The 21,702-nt window shown below is 62.4% G+C and overlaps 1 protein-coding gene across 1 annotated transcript in view; it reads left to right on the forward strand.

The window, feature by feature from the left end:
* Positions 1–17,389, forward strand: part of CPT1B (carnitine palmitoyltransferase 1B) — a 34,117-nt gene extending 16,728 nt beyond the window's left edge. The window contains exons 10-18 of the mRNA XM_090124942.1: positions 176–361; positions 2,375–2,480; positions 4,383–4,499; positions 6,443–6,607; positions 8,576–8,710; positions 11,780–11,932; positions 13,651–13,764; positions 15,096–15,188; positions 17,288–17,389. Coding sequence (XP_089981068.1) covers positions 176–361; positions 2,375–2,480; positions 4,383–4,499; positions 6,443–6,607; positions 8,576–8,710; positions 11,780–11,932; positions 13,651–13,764; positions 15,096–15,188; positions 17,288–17,374 — 1,156 coding nt within the window. The 3' untranslated portion in view covers positions 17,375–17,389. The remainder of the gene's footprint in view (positions 1–175; positions 362–2,374; positions 2,481–4,382; positions 4,500–6,442; positions 6,608–8,575; positions 8,711–11,779; positions 11,933–13,650; positions 13,765–15,095; positions 15,189–17,287) is intronic.
* Positions 17,390–21,702: the final 4,313 nt, after the last annotated feature.

Genomic DNA, 21,702 nt, shown 5'->3' on the forward strand with positions numbered 1-21,702 from the left:
GGTCACCCTGCCCCCCCGCCCCACGTGTCCCTATGGGTCACCCTGCCCCCCCCGCCCCACGTGTCCCTATGGGTCACCCTGCCCCCCCGCCCCACGTGTCCCTATGGGTCACCCTGCCCCCCCCGCCCCACGTGTCCCTATGGGTCACCCTGCCCCCCCGCCCCATTTCCCGCAGGGCGCCGTGGGCGGAGGTTCGCTCGCGGTTCTTCAGCGGCGGCCCCAACAAAACGTCGCTGGACGCCATCGAGCGCGCCGCCTTTTTCGTAACGCTGGATGAGGAATCGCACGGTTACGGCAGCGGCCGCGAGGACTGCATGGGCGCCTACGCCAAGTCGCTGCTGCACGGCAGCTGCTACGACCGGTGCGGGCGGCGCTGCAGCGCCACATAGCGGTGGCTCCTCTGCGCCCCATTGCGCCCTATAGGACCCCATAGAGCCCCATAGCGCCCCATAGCGCCCCATAGCGCTGAGCCCTAACCCCATAGCGCCCCACTGCACCCCACAGCCCCCCATAGCACCCCACAGCGCCACATAGCGGTGGCTCCGCTGCGCCCCATTGTGCCCTATAGGACCCCATGGAGCCCCATAGCGCCCCATAGCGCTGAGCCCTGACCCCATAGCACTCCACAGCACCCCAGAGCTCCCCACAGCTCCCGTAGCACCCCACAGCGCCCCATAGCACGGCAGCTGCTACGACCAGTGTGGGCGGCGCTGCAGCGCCCCATAGCGGTGACCCCGCAGCGCCCCATTGCGCCCCATTGCACCCTATAGGACCCCATAGAGCCCCATAGCGCCCCATAGCGCTGAGCCCTGACCCCATAGCACCCCACAGCACCCCATAGCAGGCCACAGCGCCCCATAGCATCCAAGAGCACCCCACAGCGCCCCATATCCCCCCACAGACCCCCATAGCACCCCATAGCACCCCAATGCACCCCGCAGCACCCCACAGTGCCCCATAGCACCCCACAGTGCCCACAGCCCCCCACAGCACCCCATAGCACTGAGCCCTGACGCCATAGCACCCCACAGCACCCCAGAGCACCCTATAGCGCCCCCATAGCACCCCATAGCGCCCTATAGTGCCCTATAGCACCCTACAGCACCCGATAGCGCCCCATAGCGCTGAGCCCTGACCCCATAGCCCCCCTATTGCTGACCCCTGACCCCACAGCCCCCCACAGCCCCCCGTAGCCCCCCATATCACTGACCCCTGACCCCACAGCCCACCATAGCTCCCCTATCGCTGACCCCTGACCCCATAAACCCCCCGTATCTCTGACCCCACAGCCCCCCATTGCCTCCCCTATCGCTGACCCCTGACCCTACAGCCCCCCCACAGCCCCCCATATCACTGACCCCTGACCCCACAGCCCCCCATTTCACTGACTCCTGACCCCATAACCCCCATTTTGCTGACCCTTGACCCCACAGCCCTCCATATCGCTGACCCCTGACCCCACAGCCCCTATTGCCTCCCATATCATGGACCCCTGACCCCACAGCCCCCCCCTTGCTGACCCCTGACTCCCCTTATCACTGACCCCTGACCCCACAGCCCCCCACAGCCCCCCTATCACTGAACCCTGACCCCATAGCCCCCCATAGCCCCCCCTATTGCTAACCCCTGACCCCAAAGCCCCCTATTGCTGACCCCTGACCCCACAACCCCCCACAGCCCCCCCATATCGCTGACCCCTGACCCCATAGCCCCCCACAGCCCCCCATAGCACTGACACCTGACCCCACAACCCCCCATATTGCTGGCCAATGACCCCATATCTCCCCAAATCGCTGACCCCTGACCCCACAACCCCCCCCTATCGCTGACCCCTGACCCCACAACCCCCCATATTGCTGACCCCTGACCCCCCAGCCCCCCATAGCCCCCCCTATCACTGACCCCTGACCCCACAACCCCCCCTATTGCTGACCCCTGACCCCATAGCCCCCCATAGCCCCCCCTATCGCTGACCCCTGACCCCACAGCCCCCCATATTGCTGACCCCTGACCCCACAGCCCCCCACAGCCCCCCATAGCACTGACCCCTGACCCTATAGCCCCGCAATCACTGACCCATGACCCCACAGCCCCCCCTATCGCTGACCCCTGACCACACGACCCCCCACAGCCCCCCCATATCGCTGACCCCTGACCCCCCAGCCCCCCATAGCCCCCCCTATCGCTGACCCCTGACCCCACAGCCCCCCATATTGCTGACCCCTGACCCCACAGCCCCCCACAGCCCCCCACAGCCCCCCATAGTACTGACCCCTGACCCTATAGCCCCCCAATCACTGACCCATGACCCCACAGCCCCCCCTATCGCTGACCCCTGCCCCCTGCCCCCCCCCTCTGACCTTTGACCCCGCAGCTGGTTTGACAAATCCTTCACGCTGGTCGTTTACCGGAACGGCAAACTGGGCGCCAACGCCGAGCATTCGTGGGCTGACGCCCCCATCATTGGGCACATGTGGGAGGTAGGGGGGCTGGGGGGCTGGGGGGGCTGGGGGCGGTGGGGAGGGGGGACCCCATATGGGCTCTGTGGGGCGCAGGCACAAAGCACCCCGTGTGGGGGCTCCTGGGGGTGAGGGGTCCCGCTTTGATGGGGGGACCCCTGTTGGGTGACCACCAGAATGGAGACCCCCAGAATGGGGACCCTCAGGATGGAGACCCCCCCATTGGCCACCCCCAAAGTGGGGACCCCCACTGGGAGTCCTTAGGATGGAGACCCCCATTGGGACCCCCAGAGCAGGGACCCCGAGTTGGGCACCCCTGCAGTGGGGACCCTCATAGAGACCCCCATAGAGACCCCCATTGGGCGACCCTAAATGGAGACCCCCAATGTGGAGACCCCGAGTTGGGCACCCCTGAAGTGGGGACCCCCATTGGGAGCCCCCAGAGTGGAGACCCCCATTGGGTGACCTAGAATGGGGACCCCCATTGGGAACCCCCAGGATGGAGACCCCCATTGGCCATCCCCAAAGTGGGGACCCTCATTGGGATCCCTTAGAATGGAGACCCCCACTGAGTGACCCAGAATGGGGAACCCCAGGATGGGGACCCCCATTGGCCACCCCAAAAGTGGGGACCCCGAGTTGGGCACCCCTGAAGTGGGGACCCCCATTGGGAGCCCCCAGAGTGGAGACCCCCATTGGGTGACCCAGAGTGGGGACCCCCAGAGTGCGGACCCCCATTGGCCACCCCCGAAATGGGGACCCCAAGTTGGGCACCTTGTTGGGGGGCAGGGAAAGGCTGGGGGGCTCCAGGATGTGGGGGGGCTGTGGGGTTGTGGGGTGTGGGGTTGGGATTTGGGGTTGGGATTTGGGGTGGGATGTGGGATGGGATGTGGGGTGGGATGTGGGATTGGGATGTGGGTTGTGGGGTGTGGGGTTGGGGTGTGGGGTTGGGTTGTGGGGTTGGGATGTAGGATGGAATGTGAGGTGGGATGTGGGGTTGGGGTGTGGGGTGGGATGTGGGGTGTGGGGTTGGGATGTGGGGCTGGGGTTGTAGGATGGGATTTGGGGTGGGATGTGGGGCTGGGATTTGGGGTTGGGGTGTGGGGTTGGGTTGCGGGGTGGGAAATGGGGTGGGATGTGGGGCTGGGATTTGGGGTTGGGGTGTGGGGTTGGAATGTGGGGTGGGATGTGGGGCTGGGATGTGTGGGGGGGATGTGGGGCTGGGATGTAGGATGGGATGTAGGGTTATGGGGTTTGGGATTGGGGTGTGGAGCTGGGATGTGGGGCTGGGATTTGGGGTTGGGATGTGGGGTGGGATTTGGGGTTGGGATGTGGGATTGGGGTGTGGGGTTGGGATGTGGGGGCTGGGATTTGGGGTTGGGATTTGGGGTTGGGATGTGGGATTGGGTTGTAGAGCTGGGTTATAGGGCTGGGTTGTAGGGCTGGGTTGTAGGGTTGGGTTGTAGGGTTGGGTTATAGGATTGGGTTATAGGGCTGGGTTATAAGTCTGGGTTGTAGGGCTGGGTTATAGGGTTGTCTATAGGGCTGGTTATAGGGCTGGGTTATAGGGCTGGTTATAGGGTTGGTTATAGGGTTGTCTATAGGGCTGGTCATAGGGCTGTTTATAGGGCTGGTTATAGGGCTGGCTATAGGGCTGGCTATAGGGCTGTTTATAGGGCTGCTTATAGGGCTGGCTATAGGGTTGTCTATAGGGGTGGCTATAGGGCTGTTTATAGGGCTGGTTATAGGGCTGGTTATAGGGCTGCTTATAGGGCTGGTTATAGGGCTGGTTATAGGGCTGGCTATAGGGTTGTCTATAGGGCTGGTTATAGGGCTGGTTATAGGGTTGGTTATAGGGTTGGTTATAGGGCTGGTTATAGGGCTGTCTATAGGGCCGCCTATAGGGCCGCGCTCCCCCTGCAGTTCATGCTGGCCACGGACGCCTTCGTGCTGGGCTACGGCGAGGGCGGGCACTGCCTGGGGGAGCCCGACGAGCGGCTGGCGGCCCCACAGCGCCTGCGCTGGGACATCCCTGACGAGGTGCCTGACCCCAAACGCTGCGGCCCCAAAGTGCTCCGACCCCATAGCACTGCAACCCCAAACACTGCGGCCCCAAAGTGCTCCGACCCCATAGCACTGCAACCCCAAACACTGAGACCCCAAAGTGCTCCGACCCCAAATGCTCTGACCCCAAATGCTGCAGCCCCAAAGTGCTCCGACCCCAAACGCTGCGACCCCAAAGTGCTCTGACCCCAAATGCTCCGACCCCAAAGTGCTCTGACCCCAAAGTGCTCTGACCCCAAATGCTCCGACCCCAAAGTGCTCTGACCCCAAAGTGCTCCAACCCCAAATGCTCTGACCCCAAATGCTCCGACCCCAAAGTGCTCCAACCCCAAATGCTCCGACCCCAAAGTGCTCCGACCCCAAATGCTCTGACCCCAAATGCTCTGACCCCAAACACTGTGACCCCAAAGTGCTCCAACCCCAAATGCTGTGACCCCAAACGCTGCCACCCCAAAGTGCTCTGACCCCAAATGCTCTGACCCGAAACACTGCAACCCCAAACACTGTGACCCCAAAGTACTTTGACCCCAAAGTGCTCTGACCCCAAACACTGCGACCCCAAAGTGCTCTGACCCCAAACACTGCAACCCCAAACACTGAGACCCCATAGCACTGCAACCCCAAAGTGCTCTGACCCCAAAGTGCTCTAACCCCAAACAATGCAACCGCATAGCGCTGTGACCCCAAAGTGCTCTGACCCCAAAGTGCTCTGACCCCAAAGTGCTCTGACCCCATAGCACTGTGACCCCATAGCACCATGTCTGCATAATGCTGTGACCCCATAGCACTGCAACCCCAAAGTGCTCTGACCCCAAACACTGCGACCCCCAGGTGCTCTGACCCCATAGCACTGCAACCCCAAACACTGTGACCCCAAAATGCTCTGACCCCATAACACTGTGACCCCACAGCACTGTGACCCCAAAGTGCTCTGACCCCAAACGCTGTGACCTCCTATGACCCCATAACCCCTCATTGCCCCCCATGACCTCCACTGACCTCATGACCCCTGCTGACCCCATAACCCCCCATGACCCCATAACCCCTCATTGTCCCCCATGACCCCCAGTTACCCCATGACCCCATGACCCCATGACCCCATGACCCCCGATGACCCCATGACTCCCATTGCCCCCTTAGGCCCCCCATAACCCCCCATAACCCCCCATAACCCCCCATGACCCCACAACCCCTCATTGCCCCCCATGACCCCCAATTACCCCATGACACCTGGTGACCCCATGACCCCCATTACCCCCAATGACCCCATGACCCCATAACCCCTCGTTACCCCCCATGACCCCTGATAACCCCATGACCCCCATGGCCCCCAATGACCTCATGACCCCCATAATCCCCCATAAGCCCTCACTACCCCCCATGACCCCATAACCCCTCATTGCCCCCCCATGACTCCGCTGACCCCATAACCCCTCGTTACCCCCCATGACCCCCGCTGACCCCATGACCCCCGCTGACCCCATGACCTCCGGTGACCCCATGACCCCCAATGACCCCATGACCCCCAGAACCCCTCATTGCCCCCCATGACCACCATGACCCCATAACCCCTCATTACCCCCCATGACCCCCGCTGACCCCATGACCTCCGGTGACCCCATGACCCCCAATGACCCCATGACCCCCATAACCCCCCATAACCCCTCACTACCCCCATGACCCCCATGACCCCATAACCCCTCATTACCCCCCATGACCCCCGCTGACCCCATGACCTCTGGTGACCCCATGACCCCCAATGACCCCATGACCCCCATAATCCCCCATAACCCCTCACTACCCCCATGACCCCCATGACCCCATAACCCCTCGTTACCCCCCATGACCCCCGCTGACCCCATGACCCCCGCTGACCCCACGACCCCCCGCTGACCTCTGACCCCCCCGTGCCCCCGCAGTGCTGCGCGGCCATCGACGCTTCGTACGCCGTGGCGAAGGCGCTGGCGGACGACGTGGATTTTTGCTGCTTCCAGTTCGACACCTTCGGGAAGGGGCTGATGAAACGCTGCCGCGTCAGCCCCGACGCCTTCATCCAGATCGCCCTGCAGCTCGCCCACTTCCGGGTGAGGGGAGGAAGTGCGGAGGAAGTGGGGAGGAAGTGGGGAGGAAGTGGGGGGGATGTAGGGAGGAAGAAAGGAAGAAGTGCAGGGCAGAAGTAGGGAGGGTGTGAGGAGGATGTGGAGAGGAAGGGGGGAGGAAGTGGGAAGGAAATGGGGGGAGGAAGTGGGGAGGAAGTGGGGAGGATGTAGGGAGGAAGAAAGGCAGAAGTGCGGGGCAGAAGTAGGGAGGGTGTGAGGAGGATATGGAGAGGAATTGGGGAGGAAGTGGGGCGGAAGTGGGGAGGAAGTGGGGAGGAAGTGGGGAGGATGTAGGGAGGACGAAAGGCAGAAGTGTGGGGCAGAAGTAGGGAGGGTGTGGGGAGGATATGGAGAGGAATTGGGGAGGAAGTGGGGTGGAAGTGGGGAGGAAGTGGGGAGGAAGTGGGAGGAAGTGGAAGTGGGGTGGAAGTGGGGAGAAAGTGGGGAGGAAGAAAGGCGGACAAAAGGCATTGATGGGGCCGCTATGGGGCAGCTATGGGACAACTGTGGTGCACCTATAGGGCAGCTATGGGGCAGATATGGGGAAGCTATAGGACATTCATGGGGCAGCTATGCGGCATCTATGGGGCTGTTATGGGGCAGCTATGGTGCATCTATAGGGCAGCTATGCGGCAGCTATGGGGCAGCTATGGGGCAGCTGTGGGGCAGCTATAGGACATTCATGGGGCAGCTGTGGGGCAGCTATGGGGCAGCTATGGTGAATCTATAGAGCATCTATGGGGCAGCTATGGAACATTCATGGTGCCACTATGGGGCAGTTATGGGTCTTTCATGGGGCTGCTATGGGGCAGCTATGGGGCAGCTATGGGGCAGCTATGGGGCAGCTATAGGGCAGCTGTGGGACATCTATAGGGCAGCTATGGGGCTGCTATGGGGCAGCTATGGTGCAGCTGTGGGGCAGCTATGGGACAGGTCCTATAGGGCAGCTATGGGGCAGCTATAGGGCAGCTATGGGGCAGCTATAGGGCAGCTATGGGGCTGCTATGGGGCAGCTATGGGGCAGCTATAGGGCAGCTGTGGGGCAGCTATGGGGCAGCTATGGTGCAGCTATGGGGCTGCTATGGTGCAGCTATAGGGCAGCTGTGGGGCAGCTATGGGGCAGCTATTGGGTAGCTATGGAGCAGCTATGGGGCAGTCACCTTGCAGCTATTGGGCAGCCATAGGATATTCATGGGGCAGCTATAGAACATTCATGGGGCCGCTATGGGGCTGCTATGGGGCAGCTATGGGGCAGCTATTGGGCAGCTATAGGGCAGCTATGGGGCAGCTATGGGTCTGCTATGGGGCAGCTATAGGGCAGCTATGGGGCAGTCACCTTGCAGCTATGGGGCAGCCATAGGATATTCATGGGGCAGCTATAGAACATTCATGGGGCCGCTATGGGGCAGCTATAGGGCAGCTATGGGGCTGCTATGGGGCAGCTATAGGGCAGCTATGGGGCAGCTATGGTGCAGCTGTGGGGCAGCTATGGGACAGTCACGTTGCAGCTATGGGGCAGCTATAGGATATTCATGAGGCAGCTATGAGATATTCTATGGGGCTGCTATGGGGCAGCTGTGGGGCAGCTATAGGATATTCATGGGGCAGCTATGAGATATTCTATGGGGCAGCTATGGGGCAGCTATGGGGCAGCTATGAGATATTCATGGGGCAGCTATGGAACATTCATGGGGCCGCTATGGGGCTACTATGGGACATCTATGGGGCCGCTATGGGGCAGCTATGGTGCAGCTATAGGGCAGCTATGGGGCAGCATCTATGGGGCTGCTACGGGGCAGCTATGGGGCAGCTATAGGATATTCATGGGGCAGCTATAGAACATTCATGGGGCAGCTATGAGATATTCTTGGGGCCGCTCTGGGGCAGCTGTGGGACATCTATGGGGCGGCAGTGGGGCGGCAGTGGGGCAGGCGGCGCGCTGTCCGTCCCCAGGACAAGGGCGGCTTCTGCCTGACGTACGAGGCGTCGATGACGCGGCTGTTCCGCGCCGGCCGCACCGAGACGGTCCGCTCCTGCACCGCGCAGTCCTGCGCCTTCGTGCGCAGCATGGCCGACCCGCAGCACGGCGTGAGACGGGGCGCCGCGGGGCGTCTGGGGGCAGAGGGCGTGTGGGGTCAGAGGGCATCTGGGGTCACGGGGCGTCTGGGGTCAGAGGGCACGTGGGGTCACCGGCCCAAGAGGGGACATCAGCCCTATAGGGGTCAGAGGGCATGTGGGGTCACAGGGCGTGTGGGGTCAGGGGGCGCCTGGGGTCACGGGGCGTGTGGGGTCTGAGGGCACATGGGGTCACTGGCCCAATAGGGGACATCAGCCCTCTAGGGGTCAGAAGTCATGTGGGGTCACAAGGCATGTGGGGTCAGAGGTCATGTGGGGTCACTGGCCTGACAGGGGACATCAGCCCTATAGGGGTCAGAGGTCATCTGGGGTCATTGGTCGTATGGGGTCACAGGGCATATGGGGTCAGAGGTCATATGGGGTCACCAGCCCGATAGGGGACATCAGCCCTATGGGGATCAGAGGTCATATGGGGTCAGGGGGCGTCTGGGGTCAGGGGGCGTCTGGGGTCAAAGGTCATATGGGGTCACCAGCCCGATAGGGGACATCAGCCCTATGGGGATCAGAGGTCATATGGGGTCACAGGGCGTCTGGGGTCATGGGGCGTGTGGGGTCAAAGGTCATATGGGGTCACCGGCCTGATATGGGACATCAGCCCTATAGGGGTCAGAGGCCATATGGGGTCATGGGGCATGTGGGGTCAGAGGGCGTCTGGGGTCAGAGGGCATCTGGGGTCACCAGCCCGATAGGGGACATCAGCCCTATAGGGGTCAGAGGCTACATGGGGTCATGGGGCATGTGGGGTCACGGGGCATGTGGGGTCAGAGGGCACAATGGGGTCACCGGCCCGACAGGGGACATCAGCCCTGTAGGGGTCATTGGTCATATAGGGTCACAGGGCGTGTGGGGTCACGGGGCGTGTGGGGTCAGAAGCCATATGGGGTCATCGGCTCTATGGGGGTCAGCGGTCATATGGGGTCAGAGGGCATGTGGGGTCATGGGGCATGTGGGGTCAGAGGGCGTGTCGGGTCATCAGGCATATGGGGGTCACAGGTCATATGGGGTCATTGGCCATATGGGGTCATCGTCCCTATGGGGGGTCAGAGGTCATTTGGGGTCAGAGGCCATATGGGGTTAACGTCCCTATAGGGGTCAGAGGCCGTATGGGGTCATCGGCCCTATTGGGGTCACAGGGCATATGGGGGTCATTGGTCATATGGGGATCAGAGGTCATATGGGGGTCAGAAGTCATATGGGGTCACGGGGCACTTGGGGTTATGGGGCATGTGGGGTCACAGGGCATGTGGGGTCATCGGGCATATGGGGTCCCTACGGTGCCCCTGTCCTTATGGTGTCCCTATGGTGTCCCTGTCCCTACGGTGCCCCTGTCCCTATAAGGGTCCCTATAGTGTCCCTATGGTGTCCCTATGGTGTCCCTGTCCCTATGGGGGTCCCTGTCCCTATGGTGTCCCTATGGTGCCCCTGTCCCTATGGTGTCCCTACGGTGCCCCTGTCCCTATTAGAGTCCCTCTGGTGTCCCTCTGGTGTCCCTGTCCCTATGGGGGTCCCTGTCCCTAACGGTGTCCCTATGTGGGTCCCTATGGGGTCCCTGTCCCTGTGGTGCCCCTGTCCCTATGGTGTCCTTGTGGTGTCCCTATGGTGCCCCTGTCCCTATGGGATCCACGACTCTATGGGTTCCCTATGGTGTCCCCATGGGTCCCTCTGGTGTCCCTGTCCCTATGGTGTCCCAACGGTGCCCCTGTCCCTATAGGGGTCCCTATCCCTCTGGTGTCCCTCTGGTGTCCCTATGGTGTCCCTCTGGTGTCCCTGTCCCTATGATGCCCCCGTCCCTGTGGGGTCCCCATCCCTCTGGGTCCCTCTGGTGCCCCTGCCCCTATGGTGTCCCTATGGTGTCCCTCTGGTGTCCCTGTCCCTATGGTGCCCCTGTCCCTATAAGGGTCCCTCTGGTTTCCCTATGGTGTCCCTGTCCCTATGGTGCCCCTGTCCCTATGGTGTCCCTATGGTGCCCCTGTCCCTATAAGGGTCCCTCTGGTGTCCCTATGATGTCCCTGTTCCTCTGGTCCCCCTGTCCCTATGGTGCCCCTGTCCCTGTAAGGGTCCCTGTGGTGTCCTTCTGGTGTCCCTCTGGTGTCCCTATGGTGTCCCTATGGTGCCCCTGTCCCTATAAGGGTCCCTATGGTGTCCCTCTGGTCCCCCTGTCCCTATGATGCCCCCGTCCCTGTGTGGTCCCCGTCCTTCTGGTGTCCCTCCGGCTCCCCCATCCCTGTGGGGTCCCCGTCCCTCTGGGTCCCTCTGGTGCCCCTGTCCCTATGGTATCCCTATGGTGCCCCTACGGTGCCCCTGTCCCTATTAGAGTCCTTATGGTGTCCCTGTCCCTCTGGTGTCCCTCTGGTGTCCCCATCCCTCTGCTTTCCCTATGGTGCCCCTGTCCCTATGGGGGTCCCTGTCCCTAACGGTGTCCCTATGGTGTCCCTCTGGTCCCCCTGTCCCTATGATGCCCCGTCCCTGTGTGGTCCCCGTCCCTCTGGGTCCCCCTGGTGTCCCTGTCCCTATGGTGCCCCTGTCCCTATAAGGGTCCCTATGGTGTCCCTATGGTGGCCCTGTCCCTATGGTGCCCCTGTCCCTAAGAATGCCCCTGTCCCTATGAGATCCCTATGGTGTCCCTGTCCCTACGAAGCCGCTGTCCCTATGGTGTCCCTCTGGTGTCCCTATGGTGTCCCTGTGCCTATGGTGTCCCTATGGTGTCCCTCTGGTGTCCCTGTCCCTGTGGTGCCCCTGTCCCTATGGTGTCCCTATGGTGTTCCTATGGTGTCCCTGTCCCTATGGTGTCCCTATGGTGTCCCTATGGTGTCCCTATGGTGTCCCTGTCCCTATGATGCCCCCATCCCTGTGTGGTCCCCATCCCTCTGGGTCCCCCGGGTGTCCCTGTCCCTATGGTGTCCCTGTCCCTATGATGTCCCCATCCCTGTGGGGTCCCCGTCCCTCTGGGTCCCCCTGGTGTCCCTCCGGCTCCCCCGTCCCTGTGGTCCCCGGCCGCCCCCAACTCCCGCCGTCCCGCAGCGCTCGTCGCGGCGCTCGCTGTTCGTGGCGGCGGCGGCGCGGCACCAGCAGTTGTACCGCCTGGCCATGACGGGCGCCGGCATCGACCGCCACCTCTTCTGCCTCTACGTGGCGTCGCGGTACCTCGGCGTGCGGTCCGCCTTCCTCGATCACGTGAGCGGCGGGGGGGGCGGGGGGGCGATGGGGGGTGATGGGGGTGTGGGGGGGGGGGTAATGGGGGGCGATGGGGGGTGATGGGGGTGGGGGTGGGGGGGGTAATGGGGGGCGATGGGGTGATGGGGGGTGATGGGGGTGGGGGGGGGTGGGATAATGGGGGGCGATGGGGGGGTGATGGGGGTGATGGGGGTGATGGGGGAGGTGGGGGGAGATGGGGGAGGTGGGGGGAGATGGGGGGTGATGGGGGGGGGATGGGGTAATGGGAGGCGACGGGGGGAGATGGGGGGTGATGGGAGGTAGGGGGTGAGGGGAAGGTGGGGGGAGATGGGGGGCGATGGGGCGTGATGGGGGTGGGGGGGGATGGGGTAATGGGGGGTGATGGGAGGTGATGGTGGGTGATGGGGGTGGGGGGGCTGATGGGGTAATGGGAGGCTGGGGGGTGATGGGGGGAGATGGGGGGTGATGGGGGGGTGATGGGGGATGGGGGGCTGGGGGGTGATGGGGGGAGATGGGGGTGATGGGGGGTGATGGGGGGTAGTGGGTGAGGAGGAGGTGGGGGGAGATGGGGGTGATGGGGGGTGAGGGGGGGGATGCGGTAATGGGGGGCTGGGGGGTGATGGGGGTGATGGGGGATGATGGGGGAATATGGGAGATGGGGGGCTGAGGGGTGATGGGGGGAGATGGAGGATGGGGGAGGTGGGGGGAGATGGGGGGTGGGGGTGATGGAGGGTGAGGGGGCAATGGGGGGCTGAGGGGTGATGGGGGGTGAGGGGGCATGGTGGAGGTGGGGGGAGATGGGGGGTGATGGGGGGTGAGGGGGGTGGGGGTGATGGGGGGTGATGGCGGGTGGGGGGGATGGGGGGAGGTACGGGGTGGGGGTTTGGGGTAATGGGGGCCTGGGGGGTGATGGGGGAAATGGGGGGTGGGGGTGATGGGGGAGATGGGGGCGATAGGGGGTGAGGGGGCAATGGGGGTCTGGGGGGTGATGGGGGGAGATGGGGGCAGATGGGGGGTCCATGGGTTCAGTTTGGGCCTGTGGGTTCGGTTCGGGTCCATTTGGGTCCATGGGTTCGGTTCGGGTCCATTTGGGCTGTGAGTTCAGTTCGGGTCCATGGGTTCGGCTGGGGTCGGTTTGGGCCGTGGGTTTGGTTGGGGTCCTTGGGTTCAGTTGGGTTCAGTTGGGTTGGGTTGGGTTCAGTTGGGTTGGGTTGGGTTGGGTTGGGTTCAGTTGGGTTGGGTTCGGTTGTGTTGGGTTGAGTTGGATTTGGTTGGGTTGGGTTGGGTTCGGTTCGGTTCGGTTTGGTTGGGTTGGGTTCAGTTGGGTTGGGTTGGGTTTGGTTCAGTTGGGTTTGGTTGGTTTGGGTTGGGTTTGGTTGGGTTGGGTTGGGTTGGGTTGGGTTCGGTTGGGTTCAGTTGGGTTGGGTTGGGTTCGGTTCGGTTGGGTTGGGTTGGGTTCAGTTGGGTTCAGTTGGGTTGGGTTGGGTTGGGTTGGGTTGGGTTGGGTTTGGTTGGGTTCGGTTCAGTAGGGTTGGGTAGGGTCCGGTTGGGTTGGGTTCAGTTGGGTTTGGTTGGGGTCCTTGGGTTGGGTTGGGTTGGGTTGGGTTCAGTTGGGTTGGGTTGGGTTCAGTTGGGTTGGGTTCAGTTGGGTCGGGTTCGGCTCGGCTCGGCTCGGCTCGGCTCGGCTCGGCTCGGCTCGCCCCGCTGACGTCCCGCAGGTGCTGTCGGAGCCGTGGCGCCTCTCCACCAGCCAGACGCCGCAGCAGCAGCTCAACATGTTCGACCTCAAACGCTTCCCGCGCCACGTCTCCACCGGCGGCGGATTCGGGCCGGTGCGCCGCCAGGGGGCGCTGCGGGGCTGGGCGGGATATGGGGGGCTGGGGGGGATATGGGGGTCTATGGGGTGCTGTGGGGTGCTGTGGGGGGCAGTGGGGTGCTGTGGGGCGCTATAGGGTGCTATGGGGTGCTATGGGGTGATATGGGGTGCTGTGGGGGCTATGGGGTGCTATGGGGGGCTGGAGGGGGATATGGGGTGTTGGGGAGGCTATGGGGCGCTGGGGGGGGCCTGTGGGGCTCTATGGGGTGCTATGGGGGGATATGGGGTGCTATGGGGCGGTATGGGGTGCTGTGGAGGCTATAGGGTGCGTGGGGTGCTATGGGGCGCTATGGGGTGCGGTGGGGTGCTGTGGGGTGCTATTGGGCGCTATGGGGCTCTATGGGGCTCTGTGGGGCTCTATATGACTCTATGGGCGCTATGGGGTGCTGTGGGGCTCTATGGGGTGCTATGGGGCTCTATCGGGCGCTATGGGGCGCAATGGGGTGCTATTGGATGCTATGGGGTGCTGTGGGGTGCTATGGGGGGCTGTCGGGTGCTATGGGGGGCTGTCGGGTGCTATTGGATGCTATGGGGTCCTGTGGGGTGCTATGGGGTGCTATGGGGCGCTATTGGATGCTATGGGGTGCTATTGGATTATATGGGGCGCTATAGGGTGCTATGGGGGGCTATGGGGTACTATTCGATGCTGTGGGGTCCGTGGGGAGGCTATGGGGAGCTGTGGGGGGCTATGGGGTGCTATGGGGGGCTGGGGGGCGATATGGGGTGCTATTGGATGCTATGGGGCGCTGTGGGGAGTTATGGGCCGCTATGGGGTGCTATTGGATGCTATGGGGAGTTATGGGGTGCTATTGGATGCTATGGGGCGCTGTGGGGTGCTATGGGGGGCTGTGGGGTGCTATTGGATGCTATGGGGCGCTGTGGGGTGCTATAGGGGGCTGTGGGGTGCTATTCGATGCTATGGGGTGCTCGGGGTGCTATTGGATGCTATGGGGCGCTATGGGGTGCTATGGGGAGCTGTGGGGCGCTGTGGGATGCTATGGGATGCTATGGGGGGCTGTGGGGTGCCATGGGGTGCTATGGGGTGCTATGGGGTGCTATGGGGGGCTGTGGGGTGCTATGGGGCGCTATGGGGCGCTATTTGATGCTATGGGGTCCGTGGGGGGGCTCCGGGGGGCTTTGGGGAGCTCTGGGGTGCTGTGGGGCTGCCGTGAGGTCTATGGGGTGCTATTGGATGCTACGGGTCTCTATGGGGCGGAGGGCGGGGGGGTCTCCCCGGCCCCACAGCGCCGGCCCCATAGCCGAGCCCCCCGCCCCATGACCCCCCAGGTGGCCGATGACGGCTACGGCGTGTCGTACATCATCGCGGGGGAGAACCTCGTCAGCTTCCACATCTCCAGCAAGTTCTCCTGCGCCGGCACCGTGAGTGGGGGGCGCGGGGATGGGGGGCATGGGGGGGATTTGGGGTGGGGGGGGGTTGGGGGTGCGGGGTGTTGGGGATGGGGGGGATTTGGGGATTTGGGGTGGGGTTGGGGGTGGGAGGTTGGGGATGGGAGGGGATGGGAGGGGATGGCGGGGATGGGGGGGGATTTGGGGTGGGGGGTGTGGGTGGGGGTTGAGGATGGGAGGGGATGGGGGGGATGGGGGGGATTTGGGGTGTGGGGGGGAGATTGGGGGTGGGGGGTGTTGGGGATGGGAGGGGATGGGAGGGGGATTTGGGGTGGGGGTGGGGGGTAGGGATGGGGGAAATGGGGGGGTTGGGAGGGGGTGGCGGGGATGGGGTGGATTTTGGGGCGGGGGGCTTAGGGGGTTGGGGATGAGAGGGGATGGGGGATTTGGGGTGGGGTTGGGGGTGGGGTTGGGGGTGGGGGGTGTTGGGGATGGGGGGGATGGGGGGGTGGGTGGGGGGTATGGATGGGGGGAGATGAGGGGTGGGGGGTGGGGGGTAGGGATGGGGGGGATGGGGGTGGGGGGTGTGGCGTTGGGGATGGGAGGGGATTTGGGGTGGACGAGGGGGGGTTGGGGGGAGTTGGCGATGGCAGGGATAGGGGAGGTGGGGGTGTGGGGGGGGGAAGGGATGGGGGGGGATGGGGAGGGATTTGGGGTGGGGGGGGGATGGGAGGGGATGGGATGGGATGGGATGGGATGGGATGGGATGGGATGGGAGGGGGTGGCAGGGATGGGGAGGGATTTGGGGTGGGGGGGTTGGGGATGGAGGGGGATGAAGGGGCATTTGGGTTAGGGTTGGGGGTCCCATGGGGTTGAGGGTCCTGAGGTTGGGGGTCCCAGATTTGTGGGTGCCCGGGTTGGGAGTCCTGAGATTTGAAGATCCCAGATTTGGGGGTCCCAGGGTCGGGGGTCCCATGGGGTTGGGGGTCACAGGGTTGGGGGTCCTAGGCTTGAGGGTCCCAGATTTGGGGGTCCCATGGGGTTGAGGGTCCTGGGGTTGGGGGTCCCAGATTTGAGGATCCCAGATTTGGGAATCCCAGGGTTGGGGGTCCCATGGCCTTGCGGGTCCCAGATTTGGGGGTCCCATGGCGTTGGGGGTCCCAGGATGGGGGTTTTGGGGTCGGGAGTCCCATGGGGTTGGGGGTCCCAGGATGGGGGTCACAGGGTTGGGGGTCCCAGGATGGGAGTCCCAAATTTGGGGGTTCTCAGGGTTGGGGGTCCCAGATTTGGGGATCCCAGATTTGGGGGTCCCATGGGGTCGAGGGTCCTGGGGTTGGGGGTCCCATGGGGTTGGGCGTCCCAGGATGGGGATCCCAGGGTCGGGGGTCCCATGGCGCTGTGGGTCCCAGGATGGGAGTTTTGGGGTCGGGGGTCCCAATGTTGGGGGTCCCAGATTTGGGGGTCCCATGGGGTTGGGGGTCCCATGGGGTTGTGGGTCCCAGGATTGGGGGTCCCAGGGTCGATGGTCCCAGATTTGAGGATCCCAGATTTGGGGATCCCAGATTTGGGGGTTTTGAGGTTGGGGGTCGCAGGGTCGGGGGTCCCATGGCGCTGCGGGTCCCAGGTTGGGGATTTTGGGGCCGGGGGTCCCATGGGGTTGTGGGTCCCAGGATGGGGGTCCCAGGGTTGGGGGTCCCATGGGGTTGGGGGTCCCAGATTTGGTGATCCCAGTTTTGTGGATCCCAGATGTGGGGGTTTTGAGGTTGGGGGTTTTGGGGCCGGGGGTCCCATGACGCTGTGGGTCCCAGGATGGGGGTTTTGGGGTCGGGGGTCCCAGTGTTGGGGGTCCCAGATTTGGGGGTCCCATGGGGTTGAGGGTCCTGGGGTTGGCGGTCCCAGATTTGAGGATCCCAGATTTGGGGGTCCCAGGGTTGGGTATCCTAGATTTGGGGGTTTTGAGGTTGGGTGTTTTGGGGCCGGGGGTCCCATGGGGTTGGGGGTCCCAGGATGGGGGTCCCAGGGTCGGTGGTCCCAGATTTGAGGATCCCAGATGTGGGGGTTTTGAGGTTGGGGGTTTTGGGGCCGGGGGTCCCTGCGCTCCGCTGCAGCGGCGCCGCGTTCGGTTCCCGCAGGACTCGAAGCGCTTCGGGCGCAACATCCGCGCGGCGCTGCTGGACATCGCGGCGCTGTTCGACACCGAGCTGCGCGCCGCGCAATAAAGCGGGCGGGGCGAACCCACGGGTGGCGCTGCGCCGGGGGACGGGGCGGGGGGGGGGTCGATAGGGGGGCTCGATATGGGGGGATCTCGATATGAGGGGGGCTCGATAGGGGGGCTCGATAGGGGAGCTCGATATGGGGGGGGCTCGATAGGGGGGCTCGATATGGGGGGGGCTCGATAGGGGGGCTCGATATGGAGGGGTCTCTATAGGGGTTCTCGATATGGGGGTCTCGATAGGGGGTCTCGATAGGGGGGGTCTCGATATGGGGGGGGGTCTCGATAGGGGGTCTCGATATGGGGGGGGCTCGATATGGGGGGGTCTCGATAGGGGGTCTCGATATGGGGGGGGCTCGATATGGGGGGGTCTCGATAGGGGGTCTCGGTATGGGGGGGGCTCGATAGGGGGTCTCGATATGGGGGGGGCTCGATAGGGGGGCTCGATATGGAGGGGTCTCTATAGGGGTTCTCGATATGGGGGTCTCGATAGGGGGTCTCGATAGGGGGGGTCTCGATATGGGGGGGGTCTCGATAGGGGGTCTCGATATGGGGGGTCTCGATAGGGGGGCTCGATATGGGGGGGGCTCGATAGGGGGGGGCTCGATAGGGGGTCTCGATAGGGGAGCTCGATATGGGGGGGGGTTATGGGGGTGGCTCGATAGGGGGTCTCAATAGGGGGGGTCTCCATGGGGGTTTTCTGAGGTCCTATGGGTCCCTATGGGTCCCTTTGGGTCCCGGTGGGTCTCTGTGGGTCCCTATAGGTCTCTATGAGTCCATATGGTTTCCTGTGGGTCCCTATGGGTCTCTGAGGGTCTCTATGGGGTCCCTAAGGGTCTCTGTGGGTATCCATGGGGTCCCTATGGTTCCCTATGGGTCCCTATGGGTCTCTATGGGTCTCTATGGGTCACTATGTGTCCCTATGGTTTCTGTGGGTCCCTACGTGTTCCTATGGGTCTATGGGTCTCTATGTGTCCCTATGGGTCCCTACGTGTCCCTACGTGTTCCTATGGGTCCCTATGTGTCCCTATGTGTCCCTGTGGGTCCCTATGGGTCCCTACGTGTCCCTATGTGTCCCTATGGGTCCCTGTGGGTCCCTATGGGTCCTGGCTGCTGGCGGCGCTTTGGGTGCGGGTGGCGCCGTGGCTGCCGCCGTTCTGTGCAATGGGGCGCAGCGGCCGTGACGGCAGGCGGTGCCGGACAGACGGACGGCGCGGGACAGACGGCCGCTGCTCAGCTCCACCCACCGCCCCACTGTTCCGCACCGCCGCCCCAACACCCACAGCTCACACCCCAAAACCCCACACGTCCCATAACCCCCCACACCCCATAACCGCCCCCACACCCCATTACTGCACACCCCATAACCCCACACAAATCCCATAACCCCACACAAATCCCATAACCCCCCCCACACCCCATAACCCCACACACCCCATAACCCTACACAAATCCCATAACCCCCCACACACCCCATAACCCCCCACACCCCATAAGCCCACTCACCCCATTACTGCACACCCCATAACCCCACACAAATCCCATAACCCCCCACACACCTCATAACCCCACACACCCCATAACCCTACACACCTCATAACACCACACACCCCAAAACCCCCCACACCCCATAACCCCCCACACACCCCATTACTGCACACCCCATAACCCCACACAAATCCCATAACCCCCACACCCCATAACCCCACACACCCCATAACCCCACACACCCCATAACCCCCCCCACACCCCATAATCCCCCCACACACCCCATAATCCCCCCACACAAACCCCATAACCCCCACACACCCCATAACCCCACATACCCCATAACCCCATACACCCCATAACCCCACACACACCCCATAACCCCCCCCACACCCCATAACCCCCCCCACACCCCATAACTACACACCCCATAACCCCCCCTATACCCCATAACCCCCCACACACCCCATAAGCCCCCACACGCCCCATAACCCGCCACACACACCATAACCCCCACACCACCCCATAATCTCCCACACAAACCCCATAACTGCACACCCCATAACCCCACACATCCCATAACTTCCCCCCCATACCCCATAACCCCCCCACACCCATAACCCCATAACCTCCCCCCCACCCCATAACCCCCCCACCCCATAAGCACCCATATCCCCCCTCCCCCCCACCCCACCCCCCCGGTCTCAATAAACGGATCCCAGCTCAGCACTGTGACTTGGGGGGGGGGAGGGGGGGATTGTGGGTGGCAATTTGGGGGAGAGGGCGAGGGAGGCAACAACCAGGCCTTATCAGCCCCTATCAGCCCCTTATCAGCTCCTATCAGTCCCTTATCAGTCCCTTATCAGTCCTTATGAGCCATTATCAGCCCCTTATCAGCTCCTATCAGTCCTTATCAGCCCTTATCAGCCCCTTATCAGCTCCTATCAGTCCCTATCAGCCCTTATCAGTCCCTTATCAGTCCATTATCAGTCCCTATCAGCCCCTTATCAGTCTGTTATCAGCCCCTATCAGCCCTTATCAGTCCCTATCAGATCCTTATCAGCCCTTATCAGCCCCTATCAGCCCCTATCAGCCCCTATCAGCCCTTATCAGCCCTTATCAGTTCCCTATCAGTCCCTTATCAGCCTCTATCAGACCCTTATCAGACCCTTATCAACTCCTATCAGACCCTTATCAGTCCTTATCAGCCTCTATCATCCCTTATCATCCCCTATTATTCTTTATAAGCCCTTTATCAGTCCTCCTTATCAGTCCCTATCAGCCCCTTATCAGCTCCTATCAGTCCCTATCAGCCCTTATCAGTTCCCTATCAGTCTCTTATCAGCCCCTATCAGCCCCTTATCAGCTCCTATAAGTCCTTATCATCCCTTATCGGCCTCATATCAGTCCCATATCAGACCCTAATCAGTCCCTACCAGTCTCTTATCAGCCCCTTAACAGCTCCTATCAGTCCCTATCAACCCCTATCAGTCCCTATCATCCCTTATCAGACCCTGTCAGTCCATGCCAACCCCTATCAGCCCTTATCACCCCTTATCAACCCCTATCAGTCCCTAACAGCCCTTATCATCCCTTATCAGTCCCTATCAACCCCTATAAGTTCCTATCAGCCCCTTATCAGCCCTTATCAGCCCTTACCAGCCCTTATCAGCAGCTGTGGGCAGGGCAGGAGGAGCAGAAGGTCGGCAGTGAGTCGCCCTGCCAGCACCGTCACAGCAGCACCCGGCACCCCACGCCTGGCGCCCCCAGATTGATGAGGGGCTGGGACCCCACCCCACCCCATCCATCCCATCTCTATTCTCATCTTCATCCCACCTCATCCCATCCTCATCCTCATCCCCACTCCCACTCCCATCCCAGCCCCCCCACCCCACCCCCAACCCATCCCACCCCATCCTCATCCTCATCCCATCCCATCTCTATTCTCATCCCCATCCCATCCCATCCCATCCCATTTTATCCCATCCCATCCCACCCCACCTCTATTCTCTATTCTCATCTCCACCCCATCCCCATCCCTCCCCATCCCCACCCAATCCCACCCCACCCAATCCCATCCCACCCCCCCCCCACCCCATCTCATCCCACTCCATCCCCATCCCATTTCATCCCACCCCCATCCCATCCTCATCCCCACCCCCATCCCACCCCATCCCTCCTCATCCCCATCCCACTCCATCCCATCCCATCTCTATTCTCATCTTCACCCCATCCCATCCCACCCCAACACCACCCCATCCCACCCACCCCATTTCATCCCCATTCGATCCCATCCTCATCCTCATCCCATCCCACCCCATCCCACCCCATCCCATCCCATCCCACCCCATCCCATCCCATCCCATCCCATCCCATCCCATCCTCATCCCCACCCCCATCCCATCCCATCCCATCCCATCCCATCCCATCCCATCCCATCCCATCCCATCCCATCCCATCCCCATCCCCATCCCCACCCCATCCCATCCCACTCCATCCCACCCCACCCCCCCATCCCCCCCCACCCCAAATCCCAGCCCCGCACCCCGCTGTGCCCCGCAGCCAACGCAGCCCCACCGCCACAACTCGGTGTCGTCCGCAAACCGAGGGAATCCGGGAAGCACGGGGTCATGAAGTCGTGGGATCACAACATCGCGGAATCTTGGGATCTCAGAGTCGCAGAGCCTTCGATTCTTGGGATCTCAGAATCTCAGAATCTTGGAATCTCAGAACCATCGAATCTTAGGATCATAAAATCTTAGAATCACAGAACCTCAGAGTCTTGGAATCATTGAATCATTGAATCTTAGAATCTCAGAATCACAGAATCTTAGAATCATAAAATCT

This window comes from Phasianus colchicus, chromosome 1 (assembly GCF_987193195.1).
Source record: "Phasianus colchicus chromosome 1, bPhaCol1.hap1.1, whole genome shotgun sequence".
NCBI classification, from domain to species: Eukaryota; Metazoa; Chordata; class Aves; order Galliformes; family Phasianidae; genus Phasianus; species Phasianus colchicus.